This window comes from Battus philenor, unplaced genomic scaffold, assembly GCF_028537555.1.
Source record: "Battus philenor isolate CCGP_79_NKW_IND1 unplaced genomic scaffold, ilBatPhil1.0.hap1 SCAF_15, whole genome shotgun sequence".
NCBI classification, from domain to species: domain Eukaryota; kingdom Metazoa; phylum Arthropoda; class Insecta; order Lepidoptera; family Papilionidae; genus Battus; species Battus philenor.
The window spans coordinates 4,200,423-4,224,096 of record NW_027181677.1 but is presented as its reverse complement, the minus strand read 5'-3'; the positions used below and the strand labels follow the sequence as shown (position 1 = coordinate 4,224,096).

Genomic DNA, 23,674 nt, shown 5'->3' with positions numbered 1-23,674 from the left:
TGTTATTATAACATTATACATATATAAAATTATACGGTATGTGTTTTAGTTTAAGTTATAAATCTTTTAACATGATATTTTTAACATTTTTAAAATTTGAAGATAAAACATTAAATTAGTTTTCCACACGTCACCGTTTCAGTAACTATTCGAGTTAATACTCAAATTTAACCAAATATCGTGTTTTTTTTAATAGTGAAAGTCTCACCTAAATTATTTTTCCTATAATTACAACATAGAAATATTTGATATCGGCAATAGAAACAACATCTGTTACTTTCAGTGGTGTACCAAGAACTTTTGCCGCCCGGGGCGATCTTCAGTTTGCCGCCCCTTCTATTATAAGTCAATCTAATAGTGGTTTTTTTATAAATTAATACACATAAATAAATTATTAAGTTATTTAATCAATATTAATTAATACACAGAGAAAATTTTTTTAGACATATGTGTATGCACTCGTAAACATATTTATAAAATATCTACTCTTCTTTCTAGCATTCATACTAGAAAAATCGTGTATAATGCTCTCAAAATTAAAAATTATTTGTAATTTCTTGTTCTATTGGCAATATTGCAAGAGTTTTTGGTCTTAATTGACTCATTGTAGAACGAAGTTAATTTTTTATCAACTTCAATTTTGAGAAGCTTCTTTCGCAACTACCGACACTGATTGAAATTGTTAAAAAAATTCTTAACAAAATTACAATGTTGGGAACAGAATTTTAATTTTATATTCAAGAAAGAAAATAAATATGAAATGAATATGTTGCTTTTTACAACTATAAGTAAATTTAAAAAATGCCGCCCCAAGGTAAGTGCCGCCCGGTGCGGACCGCACCCACCGCCCCCCCCTAGGTACGCCACTGGTTACTTTCATTACAATTTTCATTGTAAGTACTCGTAAAATGTTATAATACAATAGTTGCAGGATTTTTTTTTAAATTATATACACGAACATTTATCAAAGTACTTGGAAATAAATAATAAAAGAAACATCCTATATAAAATGAATAGCAATTAAATAAATAATATTAAAGACATATTTGTTCACGCATCGGGCACGCGTCAATATGACGTAGGCTGAACTGAGTTAACTTATGCTTAACATTTACGTTAAGAAATTGATACATAATCACAGCAGCCGGCGGCCTGCATGAGTTATTATATAAACAAGATACACTGTGTGCTTGATAAAGGTGCGAGGGATTCTGTTTGCAATTTCGCTTGGCGACATATTCGTTGGTCGCATTCGCTATCAGTCGCTCTGCGTCTCCGGTCGCGGTGGTACGTGTGGACTGCGAATCGTTAAATTTTTATTTTTATTTCCAATTTAATACGTATTTTTTAACAATAGTGTACGCCCGTGCACGTTTTGCAATAGCATTTTACGAACGGTTTATACCAGAAGGTTACCGACAGTGTTGTGAAACTTGGACATGCACGTTGTTTTCTTTAGCGAGATTCGCAGTGTTCATTGCATTTAATTAGGAGATGAACTAGTATATCATCGCACTATGCTGTCAATGGAATCGTTGTGGTGCTCGTCGGAGAGTGAGTTGACAACCCTCAAGCTCGCGAAGAGCGCTGAAAGACCAGAGTATAGATTCTCGAGGAGGAGATCGTCCAAGAGTCTGATACCACAAGCACTACTACACTGCCCCGAGCCGCAGCCGAGATCGCACCGCCGTAGACGATCTGGTACTTGGCCGTAAGTGTAAAAGCAATCACATACTCATTATTATAGTTTGACACAAATAATAATAATAATTGGTTAAATCGTTAAACTTTGATTTTTTCGTATTTAGAGTAATTATATTTTAATTAGACAAATCTTATTGAAGTTTAAAATATTATTTTTAATGTCATTTTGCAATTTCTGATTTTATCATTAATTTTAGGTGAAGTAACAAGATTATTATATACAAGGTCTTAGGTGTGAAAGTTTTAAGGAGTGAATGTATTGCATATTTTCTCAAATTAATGTATGGTACACTCTATTCAAAAATAAGTGATTTCAGAAATAATAAATAACGTAATGATATTTTAGTAAGAAAAAGCGACTACAAAATTCGGATAGCTCTACACATTAAAATCAAATATTGTATACTATTTATTCCTTCAGATTTCGAACTAATAGCTGATATTGGCCTGTCGCATTCCAATAAAATTTCTTTAAGATTACAGAGTGATTGAAAATAGTTGTAAAAGCTTTTTGATGGCAAATCTGCTATACATTTGCCTTTTAAAGCTTTTACAACTATAACCATCACCCTATATATAAATGACTTTTTTAAATTCATTTCCTCTAACTAGTTCATAATGGCGTTACAACTTTAAGATCATTGATAAAATAAATATAAATAGACATTGATAGACGATACGTTATTCAATTATTTAAGCTACACGTGTTTATAAATTGTATTACAATGGTAATATAACTGCTGGTGTAATATTTGTACAGTAGCGCCATAGTGACGTCTTGTATAAACTTTACGTTGAAAGTTGTTACACATTTTAAATAATATAAATTGACTAATTTGAACACATCCGGCTATTTGAATTTCTTTTTAAAAAGATATTGTAAAACTGTAAATAAATTAAAGAATTTAAAATTTTAGAGCGTCGTCTGGTATCAAGTTGTCAAGGTGGATCTCCGAAGGTTAACAGGAGATTCTACGGATGACGTTGACGTGACCCAAAAAATAGGGTTTCTCATTTCATGAACGTGGGTCCACCAAAATGTATCAGCTCTCGAAAGAACTAAAATATTGTGGTTTGAATTTACCAATCAGCAGAAGCGTAGCAACCGTGACTTGTAAAAACTTGCATATTCCACATTCAGTACATGTTGCTTTTTTGTTCGGCAAACTTTATTTTTTAGATATCTACTCACACTGATAACAAATTATAATCAATTCTTACAATATTTTTCCATCATCGATTCAATCTTAACATTTTTTGCTGAGTTTTGGAATTATGGTTGAAATGTAGCCGTGGTCCACCGGGAACTAAATTTTTAGAGTGTTTTTTAAGAGTCTGGGAACCTATTGTCTAGTTTATGAGTTACTCTTATTAAAATTATTAAATTAAACATTAGTTAAAATGCAATATATAATAAATAAAGAAATTAGCAGTATTTAGTTATGTTTGTTAATATGCAATTCGGCACTCGAGATTTTTTTTTAATCTACCACGCTGCAAGGTAAAGGTTTTAAATCGATAAAAAATGATACCGTTGATAACAAGTTTTCGCAATTATCAATAAGTTAAAGTAATACTACACACGGATAAGTTGAACTACCTTGCCTGGCCAGTCTTTAACTACCTTTCAGTAGCTGAGTGTATACGGGACATATTACATTTGCGAATAAATACAAAATGGCGACGGGTAAAAAAAGAGCATAATCACAAAATTATTTTCAGCGTAAAAAATAAAGACACATTTAATAAAACAAGTTATATTATCACATTCTTGTTTTTAGTTAAAATACATTTTAGTACATATATTTTTCGTTATTTTAAATCTTTGGTATAAACCTGATGTTTGAGAGTAAATTTTTCGTCAGCGGAGAGCAAACAAAAATTCGATAGATAATATGGCGAATATATGACTCAAAAATATATGGAAATTTAGGGGAATACCCAAATTTCATACAACCATAAAGATAATGTTTGTTTGGCGCCATGTTCTATATTTTGAATGCATTCAGAAGTACATTTAATTTAGCGGTAATTTTTACAAAAAATTCAGTTAAGTCAAAAGATAGAATATATATTATAATGGCTGTACGTGCAACATGCGATCATAATCACCAAAAGTTAGGTTATAAACAAATATTGATGAGTTCTGAATCAAGAGACTTCTCTCGCGTTTGGTTCAAGAGTGATATTTGCGTCCGGCTAACGGAAAAGTACTTGATTAGTAGAATAACTAAGTTTAAAAATATAAAATGACTCATTTCAATACTGTAATAAAAGGCCATATTTGTTATATACATAAATATTAAAAACAGTATTTACATTTAATCTAAGTGGAACGAAGTTTGATCGTTAGATGTGTATGAAACGATGACAGTCGCAAATGCATTTGAAATGTTTTGCAAATAAGCCGCTGCAATACCATTATTGCCTCTCTCTTTTATTACTCCAAGCTCTATGAACAATCATTAGCCTTTAATTATTTGTACGCGTCAAGTTTCCGTACATCGGCGTCAGAAGTAACGACCAGACAACGTCGCGACTTCTATGGCTGCATTCGCTTCACCCCATTTCGTTTTAAATTTAACCCAGATAGCCACTGGCGCGTTAAAACCTTCGCATAAATTCTGTTTGTTTTTACCTCTTTTGAATTTATAACGTTTGTATCATCTGTGAATCGAACTAGCGTTTATATTTTATTGTTTTACATTATGTTAAATTTCGATCGACATTCGCTTTTACCGTTACGATTATGTAAGTCGATGTATAATATATTTGAACAGTTTTTATATTTGTTATATATTTAAACAAGCCAATAAAAGCGTCTACGTATTACCATAACTAATTGATTTTCACAAAAGATTATATAAGCGAATAGATTTTACTTTTGAAACATGCATTTAATTATACTTAGTATAAATAAAAAAATGTCTACACGAAATCCTGACATAGTTTTCAAAGCAATACAAAATAATCTAACTAATAAGTACTAAAAAAAATTTTTTTCTTAATTGCTGCCAAAATCAATATTTTTTTCGTAATAACTATTAAAATAAATTATTTTTTCCTTATAACTAGTAAAATAACTTATTACGATAATTAATGAATTTTTTAAATTTAATTGATGCAAAGAAATTAGTGTAACTTGAGTTAAATTATTTCACTTAGCGGATGTAGCTCTGAGGCAGATGATGATTCGTCTTGGTCTCGAATTATCGTGATAAAATAACGAGGGTTTTAGGTGAACAACACATAGACCAAGATAGGGTATTCACAATAGTATTGCTTGAAGAACTATGGTGATTCAATAGACGATGCCGTATTCCCTCAGATAACGCAAAGGGGGACCATCGAGTGGGTTTTAGTGGGTAGAAGGAATCCCATAAAGGTTAAATAGATTGCACCCGGCTTACGAAAAAGTTTCTATTTTGGAATTGAAGTGTTACCATATATATGAGCAACAACTTGATTATGTGAACGTAATAATTATCATTAATTTTTAATATTTTTATGAGAACTTAAAAAACGGACGTGACTTCAAACTTTAGCTTGATGACGCAATGGCCTAGTTTTCTGCTTTTAGAGATTGACCTGTCACGGCCTCATTTCTTAAGACTAAAAAAATTGGGTGCTTTCAGCACAAATACTGTAAGAACTTTTTTCTAAAACCACAATGGTATGTGGTTGTTTAGTAACTACTACTATCGTATTTTAAGAAATTTAATAAAAATATATTTTTTACTTGGTCTATGTCTACATTCAAGAGACAAACTATTATTTTAAGTGGCCAAACATAAGGTTGCAAATTGAGTTTTAGTTTTAAGACTGTGTGATGAGGTCACCTTGAAGGAAAGTTGAACAGAAATTCTCATTTATCATTAGATATCTTATAAATTTATAAAATAAATTAAAAAATATGCTTAATTTTTCGACTGTCCTGTCAAAACACTTTACGTTATGTAAACATATCGTAATTTTTTTTTCTTTAGATTTCGTAGTTAATATACGTCTATGGTGCCATGGTCAGTTTTAATTTCTTGGTTGCATTTAACATTAACGCGATACATGATGCGTTTAAATATTACGCTGGCTGTATATTTAAGATGTTTATGCCAATTAGAAGGTACTTGGTACCTCGTGATTTATATGGGCTCAAGGAACGTCTCGTTATGAAAAGATAACACAGACTTCTGTGTCAATTACCTCTGTCGACTTTGTTAAATTGATTTTTTTTTTCTATTGTTTTTTAAAAGCAACATTTAAAAGATATCGTAATACTGAAAAACTATCGGTTACTTATACCTTAAGGTTATATAAATATTAAGTAAAATATTTAGAATAGAAACATAAAAATGGGTGTTAACTTTTAAACTTATAATAATTCATAACTTAATTTTTTTGAACCGTAATTTACATATAAGTATACATTAACCACCAAAGATGTCTAATATTATAGTTTTCATAAAATGTGTAAAGTAACATTCCAGAAAATCGAAAAACCGGTATTTTTTTTTTAGATTGTTTTACATTGCTACCCAAGTGGCAGTTTCAGTTTCAGCCGTTTTAAATGGACGATAAATGCAAATGCGCTTAGCTGTAATATTGACTAGGATTAATATTGACTTTGCACTAGCTATTACCTAGTTAAAGTCACTACTATTCAAGTAGAGTAAGAAGGAACGAGTAGAGTAAGAGGAACAGAAATGGGAGGAAGAAACTCCACCACCACTTCTATTTAATATGAACGTCAAACGAAAAAATGCTCTCTGCACACTTTGGAACGTTAAAAATCCGAATCGAATCACATCATACATTTTAATTTTTTTAACTATTAATGTGAAACAATTTTATATCTTAAAATTATTAGTTAATAATATCTTTCCACATCCGTGGAAATAAGTCATGTTTATTAACATTTCCCTTAAATAATCTAACATTAATTGGCTATATTTCTTGCAGTTTGTTTAAAAAAATATGATTTGTTACATAAAATGAGTAGTAGATAACTATTTCCCCTTTTTATATTGGTTACACAAAATTTCGGCAAATTTAACATGCCACTTCTGTAAACTGGAAGTGTAGTGAATAAGGTCGACTCAACCAGGAAATATTGCCGTTATAAAATACAAATCGTGATGTTTCAATCAACACTTTTCGTCTTCAAATATCGATGTCCATGAAGTATAATTACGCTGTTTTTATTTCAGTATTTTGTTTGATATTTGCTTCTAAGAGCTTGAAGCATCGGCGAAAAGTTACCAGTTTATCAGTGTTCTATAGAGTGCATTTTTGAGAGTGTGCGACGGAGTAACATGAATTAATTCCTCATCTTCACGGATTCACGAGATCCACACGCGGTTGAAATCTCTTCAACCAGCACTAAAGCATTTTGCTAAGAAATTGAACAACCTAGCTGCGTTGTTTCCAGCTAGCTATAATTTGGGAGTCTTCAAATCAAAATTGAATACGTATCTTTTAGGCAAGCATCATATACCATAGTAGATCATAGCTTAATATCAGGCTATACCAATTTAAAAAAAAACCATCATCATTTCAGATAGAGGTCTTCTGCTCGAAATAGGGCTCACACAGAGGCTTTCAATAGAACCGGTTGGTTTTTAAATTGCTGGCTAGTATCATAAAGACAAAAAACAACGAATAGTATTGAATTTTCCTTATTTTTGTTGTTGTGGCGGAAAGGCACTGTTTACCTTATAACATTTACAGTTTACGTTGCTCTAAGCAGATAGGGCGTTAAGGACGGTTAATGTAAACCCCTATTTTTCTAATTTCGACAGTTTGAGCTTGAAGACGTAACTTGTCAGAATTCTAAAGATTCACCAAGCTGGTGTCGCGGATATTGCGATATAGGGCGAGGCATACCGGGTATGTGCATTGGCGTTTACCAACCAGACTCCTCTTCCTAACTAACCAAATTATAAATGATTCTACCAATGCTGATTTGGCTTGTTCTTGAAATGAAATGACATTAGCTCTTGACAGGCTTAAATTTCAATTGGATATAGCAAAATATCGCTGTCGTTTTGCTCGTTCCACCAAATCGACTATGAGCTTATTTCTAATTATTTCGTTGATTAGGTTGTAGGTTTCGATCTACTACACATTTCAGTGTTCCGAAAATTATGAACAAGTCCGACCTAAAGTAGAAAAAAATCCACGCTTAACTTCGCGATAGGAGAGACGATCCTTCCGAATGGTTTTAGCAGCTATAGATCTTTATCTATTAGTCTATGTGGACTAATAACCTCACATATAAAAAACTGTCTTCGATAAAATATACATATCCCGTTTTTTTGTTTTGTTTTCCGAGCAATGTTAGCCCAGCGGCAGAATACTTGCGATCGTAGATCGCGGGTTCAATTCTCCGTATACAGTCTTATGTAATTCACGCTTAAGTTTCCAGAGGATAGACACTAACGTCCTTTATATACGATAATGTCGCATTTCGATCACTAACTCGCCTACTAAGCGTGGTGATTATGATATATCCTCTCATTGATATATTTAGTAGAGACCTATGCTTTGCAATGGGCGTCTATAGGCTGAAAAGACGAAGTTTACCAAAATTTCATATAAAATACCGGACAATCTGAATCAATTATTTTATATCTTAAGATGATGGAAGTCAACTGTAAATAACATTTAGTATTTTAAAATATTCGTTGGTAAAGCATTGAAATGGAAAATGGCAATTATCATCACGACATCTCGTCTGTCCCGTCGCTTGTCAAAAAAAGGTCTTTGTTCAAAAGCGTAACGTATTATCTTTTAAAAAACTTTTCAAAAAGAATTTGAATATGAACAAGCCATTCGGTACAATCGTAACAGATTTCGCTCGCAGTGCATTGAGCACGTTCAAATTTAAACTGATCTATTGTCGAGCGTCAATTCGAAGTCTAAATTTAACCCGTGTTTTGCGAGTTGATCCCTATACAGGTTGATTGGTTATAGGTGTAATAGTTTAACTGGTGAAGTAATGCATGGTATATACTATATAGTTTCAGAAATAATAAACATCATCAATAAAGTAAGAAAAACCATTCAAAATACAAAATTTTTCAAGAGCTCAAAATTTGGAATACTTCATATTAAAATTTAATTATTGTTTATAATCTGTAATACCCCAGCAGACTTTGTACTGCCAGAATTTATTGTTCGGTCGCATTCCAATAGAAAAAATGATGTAGAGTATTTCTCTGACAAAAGAGCTTCACATTAACTTATTTTTAGCATTTATACTTATAACCAAACTTAACCTTTATAACACTTGTTAGTATTATTATTATAACTATCATGGTATCAAAACTGCTGTACCGCGCCTTAGGAAAGAAGGCGAAGTGGTGGTGGGAGAGGGGATATAGGATATGAGCGCCGCCGCTTCTAGTTTCTACGGCGGACTGACGTAACGGAGTTGCCGATATTCTTACCCGTCTCGCCGCAAGTTTCTAACACCCTGTACAGCGGTTGGCAGCATTATAAAATATATTGTTTTTAATCCGATGTAGTAATCTGCCTTATTCATAGACACTACTATGTATTTTTTCATTATAAAGTGATATGACTAGTTTTCATTCTGATATTATAAGGTGCCTTTAAAACAGTAAAACCTTAACAGGGGCATACCCTCGTCACCTTGGAAAAAGAGGTCTATTAATCCGGTATTAGATTAGCAACGGTACCCTAAAAACGGATCACAATATTCAAAGATTAAATATTCAAATGAATGTTAACCTAAAGTTATCCGCTAAGAAATTATGGAAGCGGCTTGTGTTACCAATAGACTCGACTGATTTATTTTAGTGGCTTAAGATCAAAATCCACGATATGTGTATATATATGGCACAGCAACATAGTCTTCAATTTTCGGCTACATTGGCAAGTGTACTGTCGCTTAACGAGGCATGAAGATGGCTATTCTCAGGAATTCTCTACGAGATCGCATTACGAAAGAGGAGATATGTTATATAGCCCAGTGAACTAGCAAGTTAAAGTGCCAGTGGGTAGTCCACATAGCGCGCAGAACAGGTGGAGCCTTAAGTTTCTGGAACGAACCGGCAAATGCATCGTGAGATGTCTACCCACATGGTGGTAAAACGACCTTGCTATGACCGTCGGAAGATACTGGATACAGGCCCCTTTCAACAGGTGCTTTTAGAAACATCTCGAGGAGCCTACTTCTAGCAGTGGATGTCTTTCGTCCTTAATGTTAATGAAAGTTTTTCGAAGTCTGTATGATTGCAAGCAGTAATGTCTATTCATCTAACTCACTCATTTGTATCCTGGGTTTTTTTTTAGAAATATAAGCGCTTTCCATAATAAGTATACTCTTAGTTTGAATAGCTAGCTTAGCTGGCTAAAACATAGACGCCTGTCTAGACAAATACAAAGACGACATGCTTACAATACAATTGTTTAACTGAATAAATTTTAAAGTGTATTTATTAAGATAATGTTTGTCGTATACAATAAACAAATCAATGAAGAAGGTTGATCTTTCAAATAATGTTAACCTTGAATGTCTATACTTCCGTATCATTAACATGTCCATTCTAAGTACATGCTATAAAGATTGCAGTGCATTTAATACGGGGGGAGTACGCTACACGTGTATGTGTACACGACATTACATGCGGCAAATGTACTCGTATATTCAGAATAAAATATTTATAAACACGACCAAATTGTCTGACGAGATAAGATAACAATGACCTTGGAATCACTGTCAGTTTAAGACGAATAATTTTGTTTTTAACAATCTAAATTCTCTAATGATTTATACGTTGCAGTGGTATGTATATTTTGATTGTTTATTGTAACTATATGTCATCATCATTATTTCAACCGTTGGACGTCCATCGTTGGACATAGATATCATCTGTCGATTTCCAATAAGTCCGGTTGGAAGGGAACTGCATCCTGCGTCTTCCGACGATCACAACAATGTTTGTGGTTGATGCGCATGCCGGTCCGTGGTCTAAACTCCAAAACCTAAAGGACGCCATCTTTTCTGCGCGCCACGTGGTCCGCCTACTGCTACTTAAACTTGATAATCTGCCGGGTGATGTCAGATAAATTTTCTTACATGTATATCTATATATAAAATAAATCGAAACGTGTAACTAAGTGCTTAATCTGACAGGTGCTAAATTTATTCGGACTTTTTTTTTAAGGCTAAGATCTTATGCGAAGATAAAATAGAAACGACAATCTCTTCCCATGTAAACTGCACTGTAAATTAAAACAGCTGTTAAACAAGTGACGTCATCAAAATAAGTGTTCATAATAATAAGTTAATAGTGTTTGTTGATAAAAAATATCAGAATTATATAAGCATTACAATAAACCATCGTTGCGATGATTGAAATTAAAATACAAAACTAATAAATAATGTTATCTCTTCAATAAGTGACCTCTCCCTCGGAGCAACGAGTGTTAACAAATATTGATAATTTTATACAGCATACAATGTGTTCCAATCGAGTAAATACAAATGAAACTTCAACGACAAAACTTAAGACAATGCTGGCTTATGTTATGTATACGAAAACATAATATTCCATAATAAAAATATTCATCGCTGTTCAGCGTATTAAAGATTAAATATATCCAGAGTTCGAGTTTTAAACACACTATTTAAAATCAGTTTTCTTAATACTGTGGTATGTACGCGTTTGTCCAATCATTCAAATTTTATATCTTTTCTATACAATACAAAAGTTAGTTAGTATATTATGTGAATAGACAAGGGAATGGTAAATACGGTTATTTCAGTTTAGGCCATAAGCATTCTTTATTAAAACACCGTTACAACGTTCTACTTTTGAATGTATAACGACAATGTAATGCTATGTTTATGGATCTCGTTTAGTGTAATATCTGCAAAGATAACAACGTAGTATTAAATATATGTAATATTTTGTTTTTTTTTGTGTTGGGGAGAATCATTGTTAGTTTTTTGACTTTAAATGTTTTCGCGAATTGGTGGCAAATCGCTGAGAAGGCTAAGTTTATTTTATTTAATAACTAAACTCAAGGGCTTCCTCGGAAACCTTGGCTCGGGAAGTGACATTAGGTATTTCATTGAATTAGGTTGAGTTTGGTACCCCGGATTTTTTTTTTTGTATTTTTGATTGCAGCATCGTGTTTGTTTGTTAAATTTAAATTACGCTATAGTATCGGTAGACTTAAAATGTATATATCACAATTTTCTTGAGGTTCTGGAGAAATCAGTGGAATTCCTACTCCTGAAAAGATGATGATAATGATATTTAAAATCTTAGAGGCGTCGCAATTAATCGACGGATTATTTTTTTTACATTAATCAATAATATGTTACAGTATTACATCTAATACTTACAAATTATGGTATAATCTAATAATGATTTTAATCTTAGTATGTACCGTGATAAATTATACCCCAGGGAATTAATTATGACAATAAGTCAATAAACAAATTCATATTGGCACAGTAGCCCTATATATTTCTTTTCTCGTTTAAAATAAATAAGTACATATTACAATCAAACACTTGTTTCGTAAGACATCGTGTACACGTTTAAGCCAGTAACGGTCACAATATATATCGCATTTTATGGCAAAACTTTTGATATTGTGTGCTAATACGTCGCCATTAACACACAATAAGCTTTAACACAAGACAACATGGTCTGATATCAAGATGACTCGTATGTAGGAATTTGTTTGCAAAAACACCAGGGTCTCAAGGCCTGTCGGGGAACTTGACTACGGGTGCATAAAAGGAAGTAAACTGTGTTTAATATTATTCACATATATACACAATTGTTGTCTCCCAATTGATATTTGTATTATAAACACATAGCGGTAATTTTAACTAAAAAAAACCTGTTGTACTTTCAGTTAAAAAATACGTTAAATAAAAAAATAAAGTTTAGTACCGTGAAAGAAGGATAATTACTGATATAGCCCAGCGAATTAGCAAGAACAGATGTCTGTCGGGACCTTAAGATTCTGGAGTAGAGACAACGGTCCAGCAAGCCCAGCGTAGAGATCCTCCCACAAGGGGGACTGGTGACCATGTCTAGCTGTGGACTTCTGTGGTATAAATAATGACTATTATGACCGTAGCTAAACCAAATATAGATTAAGTTGACAGGTTATTATAAGTAGAAATAAAGAGTGCACCGCTGCGATCCGACGTAGGTTTTGAGAACTTTTTAAAGTACAAAGTACATGGAATTTTAATGTATAGGTATCATGTCTCTAGAGGACGGAGGAATTAGTGTACAGAAGGACTAACTCTTAGAAATTCAATAATAAAGATCATACCGTGGGCCATACATACCTAGAAAGTTTTGACACTTTATATTACATAAAAGATTCTTAGTTCAAAAATATATTTTTAAAAAAAAATTCCTATTTCTTTTGGTCACGCCATTACATGAAAACGACTTTATCTATTTCATTCACCTTTTAATTTATTTACTTATAATCAATATAATATTATGGAAAACTACAATTTCGGGAACGTATTTGCAATGTCGATAAATAATTCTACGAGTCAGTATTTTTGTCATCAATCTTGAAAAAACACGTTTTTCATGGCCAATTCTATGTATCTTTATGACAGAAATTATCAATTAACAATGTTGTCGATCAAATAGCATTACAATAAACACAGTCTTAAATATCTTTTTTTGTATATTAAGCCTGGAATTTATTACACATAGCTAAGACATGACGTCTGTCGTTTTGACGAGTACAATATAAAATTGAAAAATACGACAATATTAAACAATTTGTTTTAGACAGAGAAACTTAGAGTAGATTTTGGTAGGTTTAACATTACCGTTTAAAGTTAGATAAACTAACGTAAATTTATTATTTAGAGTTATAAAAGCACTCTTGCCACTAATACTTTTTGCCTATTATCATTTATCTAAAGCCTAGTGTTGATTATAAATAATGTTACTGTATTACATTGAAGTGTTTAATAAATCTTACCGTTGAGATAACTCAGTTTGTTTATGGTATTTACCTCCCACTACAAGCACTATTTTTAAAGGACTTTCTTGTTCTACGGTTATAAACATTCACGACGTTATGATGACGATTTTTAATTTGATTTTAGTATTATTTGCTTTTTTTTAAATGATTAGGCGATTTTGAACTCATAATTTTTTATTTATTGGCTATATTCAGAAATCATATTAACAATTAATGACTAAAAAGTAACAAGAAAATTGTCAAATAACAAAATATATCTACAATATCTACTCAGAGGTCCGTAGACGAAAGTAAGTAACTAATATAGGCCAGCGGATTAGTAAATACGAGTGGCTGTGGATAGGCTAAGTGAAGAATGTCTTCAAATCTTTGGTTCAGGTCTGCATGAAGGTTTCAAACTATTATAATTATTAACTGTTCCAGCGGGGATCAGCAATCAGCGCGCTAATAAAAGGTTGACAAATATCTCCCTTCCGCCTTTTTGTCTTTTGAATTTCGCGGCTATGTACATAGCGCTACAGAGCTCGTATCTGGCAATACTATACATAATTTGAAAGGTCTTGACATAACCTACAAAACGACGCTATGCATGATTAGTTTGGATATTGCGTTCAACAGTTATAGACGTGTAAACATGGAGTTCACTAACGCCGAAATTCGCGCTATTTTAAAGTTTTCCTTCGTTAAAGGCAAATCCGCTAGAGAAACGTTCCGTGAGATTAATGGTGTTTTGGGGGATGGTACTCTATGACTTCGAACCGCGGAAGAATGGTTTCGACGATTCAGAGCCGGCGAAAACGACACCATGGATAAGCCAGCCGGCGGAAGACCTGTGGCGACAAATACCGATTGGACTACATCGAGTTAGACCGGCATGTGGCATCTCGTGACATCGCCCAGGAGATGGGAGTTAGTCACCAAACCATTTTAAACCATCTGCAGAAGGCTGGATACAAAAAAAAGCTTGATGTTTGGGTGCCGCATGATTTGACGCAAAAAAACCTTCTGGACCAAATCAACGCCTGCGATATGCTGCTGAAACGGAACGAACTCGACCCATTCTTGAAGCGGATGGTGACTGGCGACGAAAAATGGATCACATAGGACAATATCAAGCGAAAACAGTCGTGGTCGAAGGCCGGTGAATCGTCCCAAACAGTGGCCAAGCCGGGATTGACGGCCAGGAAGGTTTTGCTGTGTGTTTGGTGGGATTGGAAGGGAATCATCCACTATGAGCTGCTCCCATATGGCCAGACGCTTAATTCTACCATCTACTGCGAACAACTGGACCGCTTGAAGCAGGCGATCGACCAGAAGCGTCCAGAATTGGCCAACAGGAAGGGTGTAGTGTTCCACCAGGACAACGCCAGACCACACACTTCGTTGATGACTCGTCAGAAGCTACGGGAGCTCGGATGGGAGGTTTTATCACATCCACCATATAGCCCGGACATAGCGCCAAGTGATTACCACCTGTTCCTGTCCATGGTGAACGCCCTTGGTGGTGTAAAGTTGAATTCAAAAGAGGTTTGTGAAAAGTGGCTGTCCGAGTTCTTCGCAAATAAGGAGGGGGGCTTCTACGAGGGAGGTATTATGAAGTCGCCGTCTAGATGGAAACAGATTTTCGAACAAAACGGCGCATATTTGAACTAAATCCGATCACTGTAACACTTTTTATAAAGCATTGAATAAAGAGCAAAAAAGCGGAAGGGAGATATTTGACAACCTGTTATATTAACGAGGTTATAATTGTCCTGCTGAGTGTGTTACCCTACCGCGCACCTCAACCCTGACCCTTATATTTTTTATTTTCTTATTTCTCTCACTTGTTGCATGTAACAAGATCGTATCACAATTATATATTAAACCATATGCTAACTCCGCGACATTGTCCAAGGATTCCTGAATCTATTTTAATCTATATTAGGGTCCATTTTGGAAACTTCTGGTCTAGAGTGAAGAAACGTTAGATGTCCATCAACATGATAAACCGACGAACTTGTGAAGTTCGTTGAATAATGTTGCATTCAGGCAGCTTCCCACTGGTTCTATTAGAAATATGTGGTGCAGTCCTCCATTTGAATTGAAGATGATTATGTTCTCTGCACTATAGAGGACCATGTACTACATAGCATTTTACGTATATCCGTACATACGTCATCATAAAATACGTTGCTCGAGTATTGATTGTCGGTGGTGGTCAAAGGAGGGTGGAATGTTTGCACCGCGGTTGCTATAGTTAAAGGCATTTGCTTATTATCTATTAATACTTTCACATGTTTCCTTATACATTTTATACGATTTCTTCTATTAAATATTTATATATTTATATAATGGCGGTGTTACTAAAATGTCTCCATTACAGAACACGAGGCTAGTATACATTCTAATTTGTCAGTTAAATAACGAATCGGTTATTTCCAGAATTTGAAATTCGAATTTTCGATATACATTTAAAAACTATCAAGGACTGAATTATGAATAAAGTTATTTAAAACAATATGAAGTGTTTCACGTATTAGTCAAGCTATATAGGTTCGTGGCTGTCCTTGCGATATTCCAAACGTAGTGTATTGTTTTTTAAAAGGACAACTGATTGATCGTTGACGCAATTTATTTATAGTAGTGTTGATTGTATCACTTCCTGTATCCTAGATCTTTATAACTCGACTTTATATACGAAAACGAAACTATTACCCATGAGAAGCATTACATAAGAGCATAAGAACATAAGGAATGATTTTTAAAAAATATTTTTTATGACCACGATTGTTGTGCCAAAAATATACAACCACAGAAATAACAGTCGGAGTTTTGAAATGCAAAATCATATGCTTTGCGTCAATAAAGTAGATGTTATCCCTCATTATTTCAGCAGTTGGACTATAGTGCTACCGGAACCGCTGTACCGCGCCTTAGGAAAGGGAGCCGAAACATTATTGACCCAGCCAAAACTTGTTACAGGAACATTAACACATTTATAGAGCTTCGTCACTGCGGCCTAAAAAGTTTGACATATTTTTATTGATTAATGATACGTACTAATTCAAGCAAGTGTAATGATTAATTTTTATCTTTTTTAATTTTGAAAATGGCAAGCACAGTGAACACGCTCACGTTCACTAATTAGCTCGTCACGAAACCCATTACATGTTTAACGTAGAAAAATGACACGTGCGAATATACACGTGTATATCGTATTTACTTTAGCATTTTCCTATCATGGACACACGACCTTATTAAGGTTGTCGATGGCTAGCAGAGGATGTTCTATGACTAAAATGATGACGACGGTGATGTTATAACCATGTAAAAAGTTAATAGCGAAATTAAATTTTAAAGATTTTTCCTTAGAAAAAAGGTCGAAACTACGCAGAAATTTTATATTATTGCATATAAAGGTAATATTTATGTGCCTTTTGTATCCGATACTTTATGTCATAGTTTAAAAAAGCCTCTGTCCTCCAGGGAACCGCTTGCCTATTCTTCTGACGGGGATGTTATTGGATACGTGAAAGTTATTTAAATTACTGGCAATTCCCTGCCAGCTCGCGTGGCCCTGTGCTGCCTTTTATGTATTTAACTTCATTAAATCAATGACATAAAATATTATAATTAATATTAAAATAAGAACTATAATTAAAAAAAAAATCAATGAACCCTCACAACGAGGGGGAATTTCGTTACATCTGTTTTTAACTGACCTTAAGTTGGCAAAAAGAGTATTCCTACCAAGTTAAAAATGTCCAAGTTTTAAGGTTCAAGAGATATGGTGATGAGTCAGTACATAAGTGAAAATATTTATATGTAGGTTAAAACTTACTGTATGTCAAATGTGTAAATGTTTTGTATATTTGTCATAAAATGAATAATAAAAAATCAAAAGTAAATATTAAATGATAAAAAAATATACATTTCGCAACCACTAAGTCTATAGAAGGAAAACAATTTCTTTTCGGCTTTGATTTCAGTAGGCTTGTTGTCATTCCTTACATGTACCGGCAATAAAATATAAGGAAGGCTGCATCGTCCTATTTAAAGCGACATTTTAGCGCGAAGTTTAGTTTAATTATACGTTGATATGAATTTTAATATTCCTTGCATAATATTCGTGAAAGTATTATGTCATCCTTGTCGCTGCGTCGGTCGGTGGTCTACGCATCAGACCCTCAGCGGACATGTGTTCTGGGCTTTATATGGCCTGCCCTATGCCACTTTAACTTTTAATTTTCTACTTGTCTACTGTATCTCTCCATTCCTAATTCGATCTTGTAAGTAAATGCCGAGTATGGCTCGTTAAGCGACTACGAACTTTCCAGAATTGAAAGATCGCGTTTCTTTAATTAACACTAGCTTTTAAAGTGGTTTTTTTTTTAAACTTAGTGAAGAAGTGCAATGGTAACAGCTGGTTAAGAACTGAACGAACACTGGTTCGATTCCCAGCCGGCGTGAATAGGTGTTAATCTAATAACAAATATCGCTAACAACATAGGAAAACAATGTGGAAGAACGTGTCCTTAAATCAATATGTACATCCAATCCGCACTAGGTTGACATAATAGATTTCCGCATCATCACGTTAGTAATCATTAAAATGACATGTTTAAACGAGGATACTTTTGCAGGTGATTATTGGAAATGTAGGGTAGTCTTGTAAAAAATAATAGTGGGGACATCGTTTATAAAAGCGTAATTTAGGTTTGCAGATCCCATGTCATACATAAGCTCATCTATTCGTTAACGGAATCAGTTTTAAAATGCGTGGGCCTCGTATCCGTACGACGTAATGCCACATTCATCAGCGACTCGAACCGAACCTCTCCCAACTTAGATATCAATTCAGCTACAGTACCCGGCGATAAATATTGCACATCGACCGAAGCCGAAATTAGCCGATTGTCTCTCTTCAAAAGTCGATGTGCAATATTCATCGCCGGGTACTGTAAAAGGTCTCGTTGTGGAAGAAAAGGTTCACATCTTTCTCCGACAATCTAGTAGATATCGATTAATCAATACAATACTTCAGGCGTCGCATTTGTCGTAGAATTTTTTTCTTAATTTATTCGTTCACGGATTTCGAATCAGCAAGCCCTGTATTCAAAGGAGCTATAAAAGACAGAAAGACTGACAGCGTCCTGCACCTATCGAATATAGCCTACCAGAGACATCATCCAATGATTTGAGCCGCGCGCAACTCTAATGTTTGATCTAGCAGAGTTTGATCTAATATCTTGTTAAAGACATAAATCTCAACATTGGAAACATCACTGTAATGTTTACTGACATATACACGCACACAAATACTCTACACAAACTTCTTTTTAATTGGAATATAATAACAGTGCAGCTACATTCTTGTGATGATAAATATATTCCAGGCGGAGACAAGATAGCGTTCTTAGTTGATGAGTCATTAAAAAAAACGAGATATCATTTTCTCTGTTATATTCTTAAATATTACACGAATACATCAGTATCTTATTAATTATATATGTAATTTTAAGTTAAAAAAAATTATTATCTACAATATTCTTTATTCTTTTGTCTACCTAAATAGGTCGTCTACGTATTACACATAATTGAAAGCATTTCTTTGTTTTGTCTCGTTGAATCCAAATAATTCAAAGCTAATTCAGTTATACAATATTTTTGGTGTTAATTGAGTTTGGATTTCATTTTAATTTTCTTTTAGTTGTCTGCATTTAAATTTTCTGTCCTGCTCAATTTTTTATAAAACAACGGTGCCTTAAATAAACTGCACAATTATATTTGTTCAAAATTCATAAATCGAACCACGAGACGATCCTAATTCAATTAAAAGAAGTAGCCCCAGGCAATACTTCTTTTTATTTAAGTAAGTCCGCCAAGTATGATTGCTTTTATACAGAAATCACCTCATGGCGTCTTTATAGTACGAATGTGTCCTTTTTCGAAAAGATGAATGGTCTGTCAGTACCCTTGACGGTTGTGCCGTTATAGGTTTTTTTTTAATACACTTTCACCGCTGCTATTTTATCATCACCCTTGTTAATGTGTTAAGTAAAGATTTTATAGCAATAAAGTCCTATCAAGCGGTGCTCAACAAGCTTATTCTTGGATCTTTTATAATAACAATTATACCTACGGCAGTTTTTGGCTTATTTCTTAAGGCCGTCATGTGCACCAAATCGCTGTTATATACCGCCATATTGAGATTGTACTTAATAATACACACATTAGAGAAGCGGACATTGTCTTATTTACAATTCTGAGATAGGCACCATAATCGTCGATTGTGTGGTATACACAGTCAGTATTTTGGCTAGAAATAACGACTAAGTTATGCTGAACGCTATAATGCAAAAAATTTAAAGTTTTAAATTTTCTATTGTGGTGTTTATGAATTAAAATAGAATGTTTAATGTTAATTTATTGATAACAGAGTCTAAATAGCATAGAATTGTATTATTAAGTAATAACCAATAAATAATTCAACACAGCAAAGTGATCGACTGTTATCTTCATAAATGAAAGCGTCGAAACGTTCCAAAGCGATAATAGTTTGTTCACTCGTATATTCACATTTATATTGGATCAGCTGGAGCGAGCCGGTGTAAGTGAAAGTAGCGTGCACCAACATACATTCTTACATACAATTATCGCTACACTTAAGCTATACTAGCCTGTATCCGAAAGCCTATGTACGTGTAATCCGAAATAAGAAAGCCTAATAACGGGTTTTAAACTTTATCTAAATTATGAACGATTAGAATATATGAATTAGAGAATAAATTAATTGCATAACCTGATATATATTACTATCAGGCCAGACATAGGACCTGATGGGGCAGTCTAGATGGCGCATAAGATATGGCAAATGCGGCCTTAAGGTTCTTTAAAAGAAAAAGATGAGATGGTTTCTTATGAAACTTCTTAACGACTTTTGTCTAACAATTTTTAAAAAGATTATAGTAATGTTTTAGCCGTAAGTCGGCTAGTCAACTAGATGTAGTTCTCTATCATAGGCATATATTTGCATCCGTTGAAAGAGTCTTCCGAGGACTTTGAAAAGACCGTCCGTCCGCACAAGCGTAACGTCCTCAACACGTGTGGTCGTCTTACATTGTACTTGCTGGTCTGCGGCGTGGACTCCGATAAACTTGAGTTCATAACGGTCATCGGTTTTGCGCATTATGAGGACTGATTACTGCCTGCCTACTGGTACTTCAACTTGCCAATTGGTAGGGCTATGTCGTTTACTTTTGTTCGTCTATTCATTCCTGATACGATCTTGTAGAGAATACTAAGCATATAGCCCTCTCTCTCTCTCTTTAATAATTTTACCGATTGCGCTATGTAATTAAATTCACATCAAAACTTCATTGTCCATTGTAAATGAATTTTAATTGTTTTTTGGAACCATCAACGCTTGGGGCAGACATGTGCAGGCTATTGATTAACCACGATCATTAGTGAGGCTGATTGTGCTCACGTGTCTGCTAGTTCCGAACACGTGACTCAAACACGTGGAGCGTCTTACACCACAAACATTGAGTGTACGCAAGTTGCCACTACAACATTTTGTTTAACGAGGCATAATGAAACAAGCTATAGCTTATAAGCTTATGTAGTGTTGATAGATGGTTGGTAATATACCAGAGCTTTCTAGACTTTTTTTTTGGGGTAAAATGCTTTAAAATATTAGCTGGTTCCGATGGACCTATAGACCTAAAACTAAACATAATTAAAACTCGATAAGGATATGAAAATTAGATCTAATTATGAATTGGCGTCGCGGGAGAGCTGGATGTCTGAACAAGCGTTGCGGCCGGCGACGACGCCTTGCAAGTCTCGACACGTTTTACTGAATATGGAATATGCAATATTACAAGTACCGGTCGCTGACTTTCTTGAAATATTATCTGCCTTGCCAGATGCAGCGAACCTTTTAGTTCTTTCTCATATTATGAAAATGCAGATAAATTTTTGTGGACGCATTGTAGTAATGTAGATTTGAACAGTGGCAGCCCAGCGATAGGGTCTGAGACTTGCGATCGTATGTCGCGGGTTCGATTACCGAGATAAAGTCTTACAATTCATACTTTGTACATTAAATATATATCATTGCCACTGCTCACAAACAAGTTTCCAGAGGTTGGGCAGCAGCGTCCTCTGCTTACCATAATAACACACTGTGATCGCCAACCCGCCTGCCATTTCGTCTGCCCCCAACTTGTCTGCCGTTCGTTAGACAATTTTCTAGCTTTGTTATTCATCCAGGTGTAAACTTTAGTATACAGGATGATTGGTTATTGGTTTAAAAACATTGAAGGAAGGAAAGTGAGTAAAGTGCACTCTATCTAGAAATCAATGATTTCAGAAATAATAAAAAACGTAATGATATAGGAAAACAATGCGTTACATTACGATTGCTACATATTAAAATTAATCATTGTTTTGTTATCTGTCACTGCGGCCGATTTACCGCCACAAGTTGTTGACGTGTTGTATTCCAACAGAAAAAAAATAATGAAAGTCACATATTACAGAGTGATTACCTTATACAGAGTGATTGTAAAAACTTTTGACAAAGACCTTTACATACGGCCTTTTTAAATTTTTACACTCGTGTATAACCAATAACCCTGTATGTATGACTATGTGAGCGTGTTACCTGTATAAAACAATGAGCATGGCGTTTACCTGATATACCGTAACAATTCACTGTTACCAAGAAATACATAATAATAAAATATCTTTGTAACCTCTTTAGACATCGAAATCAACTAATGGCTCCATGAAGCTAAATTCTGACCAAATTTAATTGTTTAATTAAAATGGCGTAAAATGTGTTATTTATACGCGTACTTCCACGTGTAGGTACTTTGGGAGAATGTGTAGCAACTCTTCTAGAAATTAAAGATGGTGACCACTGACAAGCGGTATTAAAGGCAATCCGCAATGTAGGGCATTTGTTTATTAGTGCATTAGTGTATATATAATTATAATACGTTCAATTTTAATTAATAAGAGTGTAATATTAACGGTTGTACATAATTATTTTAACTAAAAAAAATTAAGCTAACAATAAATTGAGCAAAGAAGCATATACACATTTTTGACAATTAAAATAAAAATAATAGCGACATCAATCTTATTATTTTTAGTTTTTTTGTCTATGATAATTTTTCTGTTTCTTATAGACTGGTCAACTATAATGTACAACTCCTTCACGGCGGAAAACTGCTATTGTAGGTCTAAAAAATCGTTATTATTTAAAAAAAATATATTTTAATAATTATATAATAAAACGACTCCTACCCTCTGTGTATATGTACGTACGTCATCAAGTTCAAACAAAATTATCTATTGCAACATCGTTTCATCTTACATTTAAACTAAGGCGTTATTATATACACTCTACGAGCGACCGCTTGTCCAGTTCCGGCGTAAATTACAAAGTAGTTAATAAATCATTGTACTTTGCTAATCACGGCAATTTCCACGGGCTGATTAGTGAATGTGTAATGAGATTTACCGCATTCTTATAGCCATAGCCGCAAATAGTTCTATATAACATTTAATTGGTTTAATTGGTTTTCAGAGATATAATAACAAGTTGAATCTTACTTCTGTGTTATCTATTTTCGTTTCAGCCCATAGAAGCCCACTGCAAGGCCTCCCTCTAAGATATCTATAGAGAGATATATCATAATCGCTACGCTTGGTAGGCGGTTTGGCGATATCAGTGTGGTATTGTATTACGCAGAGGAGGTTTGTATGTGAGCATTGGTAATCTTATATAATTAATGCACGAAGTGTGAATCCTATAAGATTGTGTCCCGGAAATCGAAGTACCTACGATCGTAGGTCTAAGTTCTCTACCGCTGGGCCACTCTATAATAATGTAGTATTGTCGCCTTTACAGAATAAACCCGTAATATGCTATTGCAGGCTTATTCCGCGTCTGTCAAATTCGGCATATACG

General features: G+C 34.0%; 1 protein-coding gene across 5 annotated transcripts in view; it reads left to right on the top strand.

Moving 5' to 3' along the window:
- The window catches only part of LOC137918755 (NAD kinase-like), a 62,657-nt gene that overhangs the window by 15,797 nt on the left and 23,186 nt on the right, over positions 1 to 23,674 (top strand). For 2 of the 5 annotated variants that reach the window (XM_068761645.1, XM_068761644.1), the window contains exon 1: positions 1,269 to 1,711. The exons of 2 other annotated variants lie outside the window; for them this stretch is intronic. In XM_068761645.1, the coding sequence (XP_068617746.1) occupies positions 1,518 to 1,711 (194 nt within the window). In that variant the 5' untranslated portion in view covers positions 1,269 to 1,517. Of the gene's footprint in view, positions 1 to 1,266; positions 1,712 to 23,674 lie in introns of those variants that run through there. One more of the 5 variants, XM_068761649.1, reaches the window with a different exon arrangement.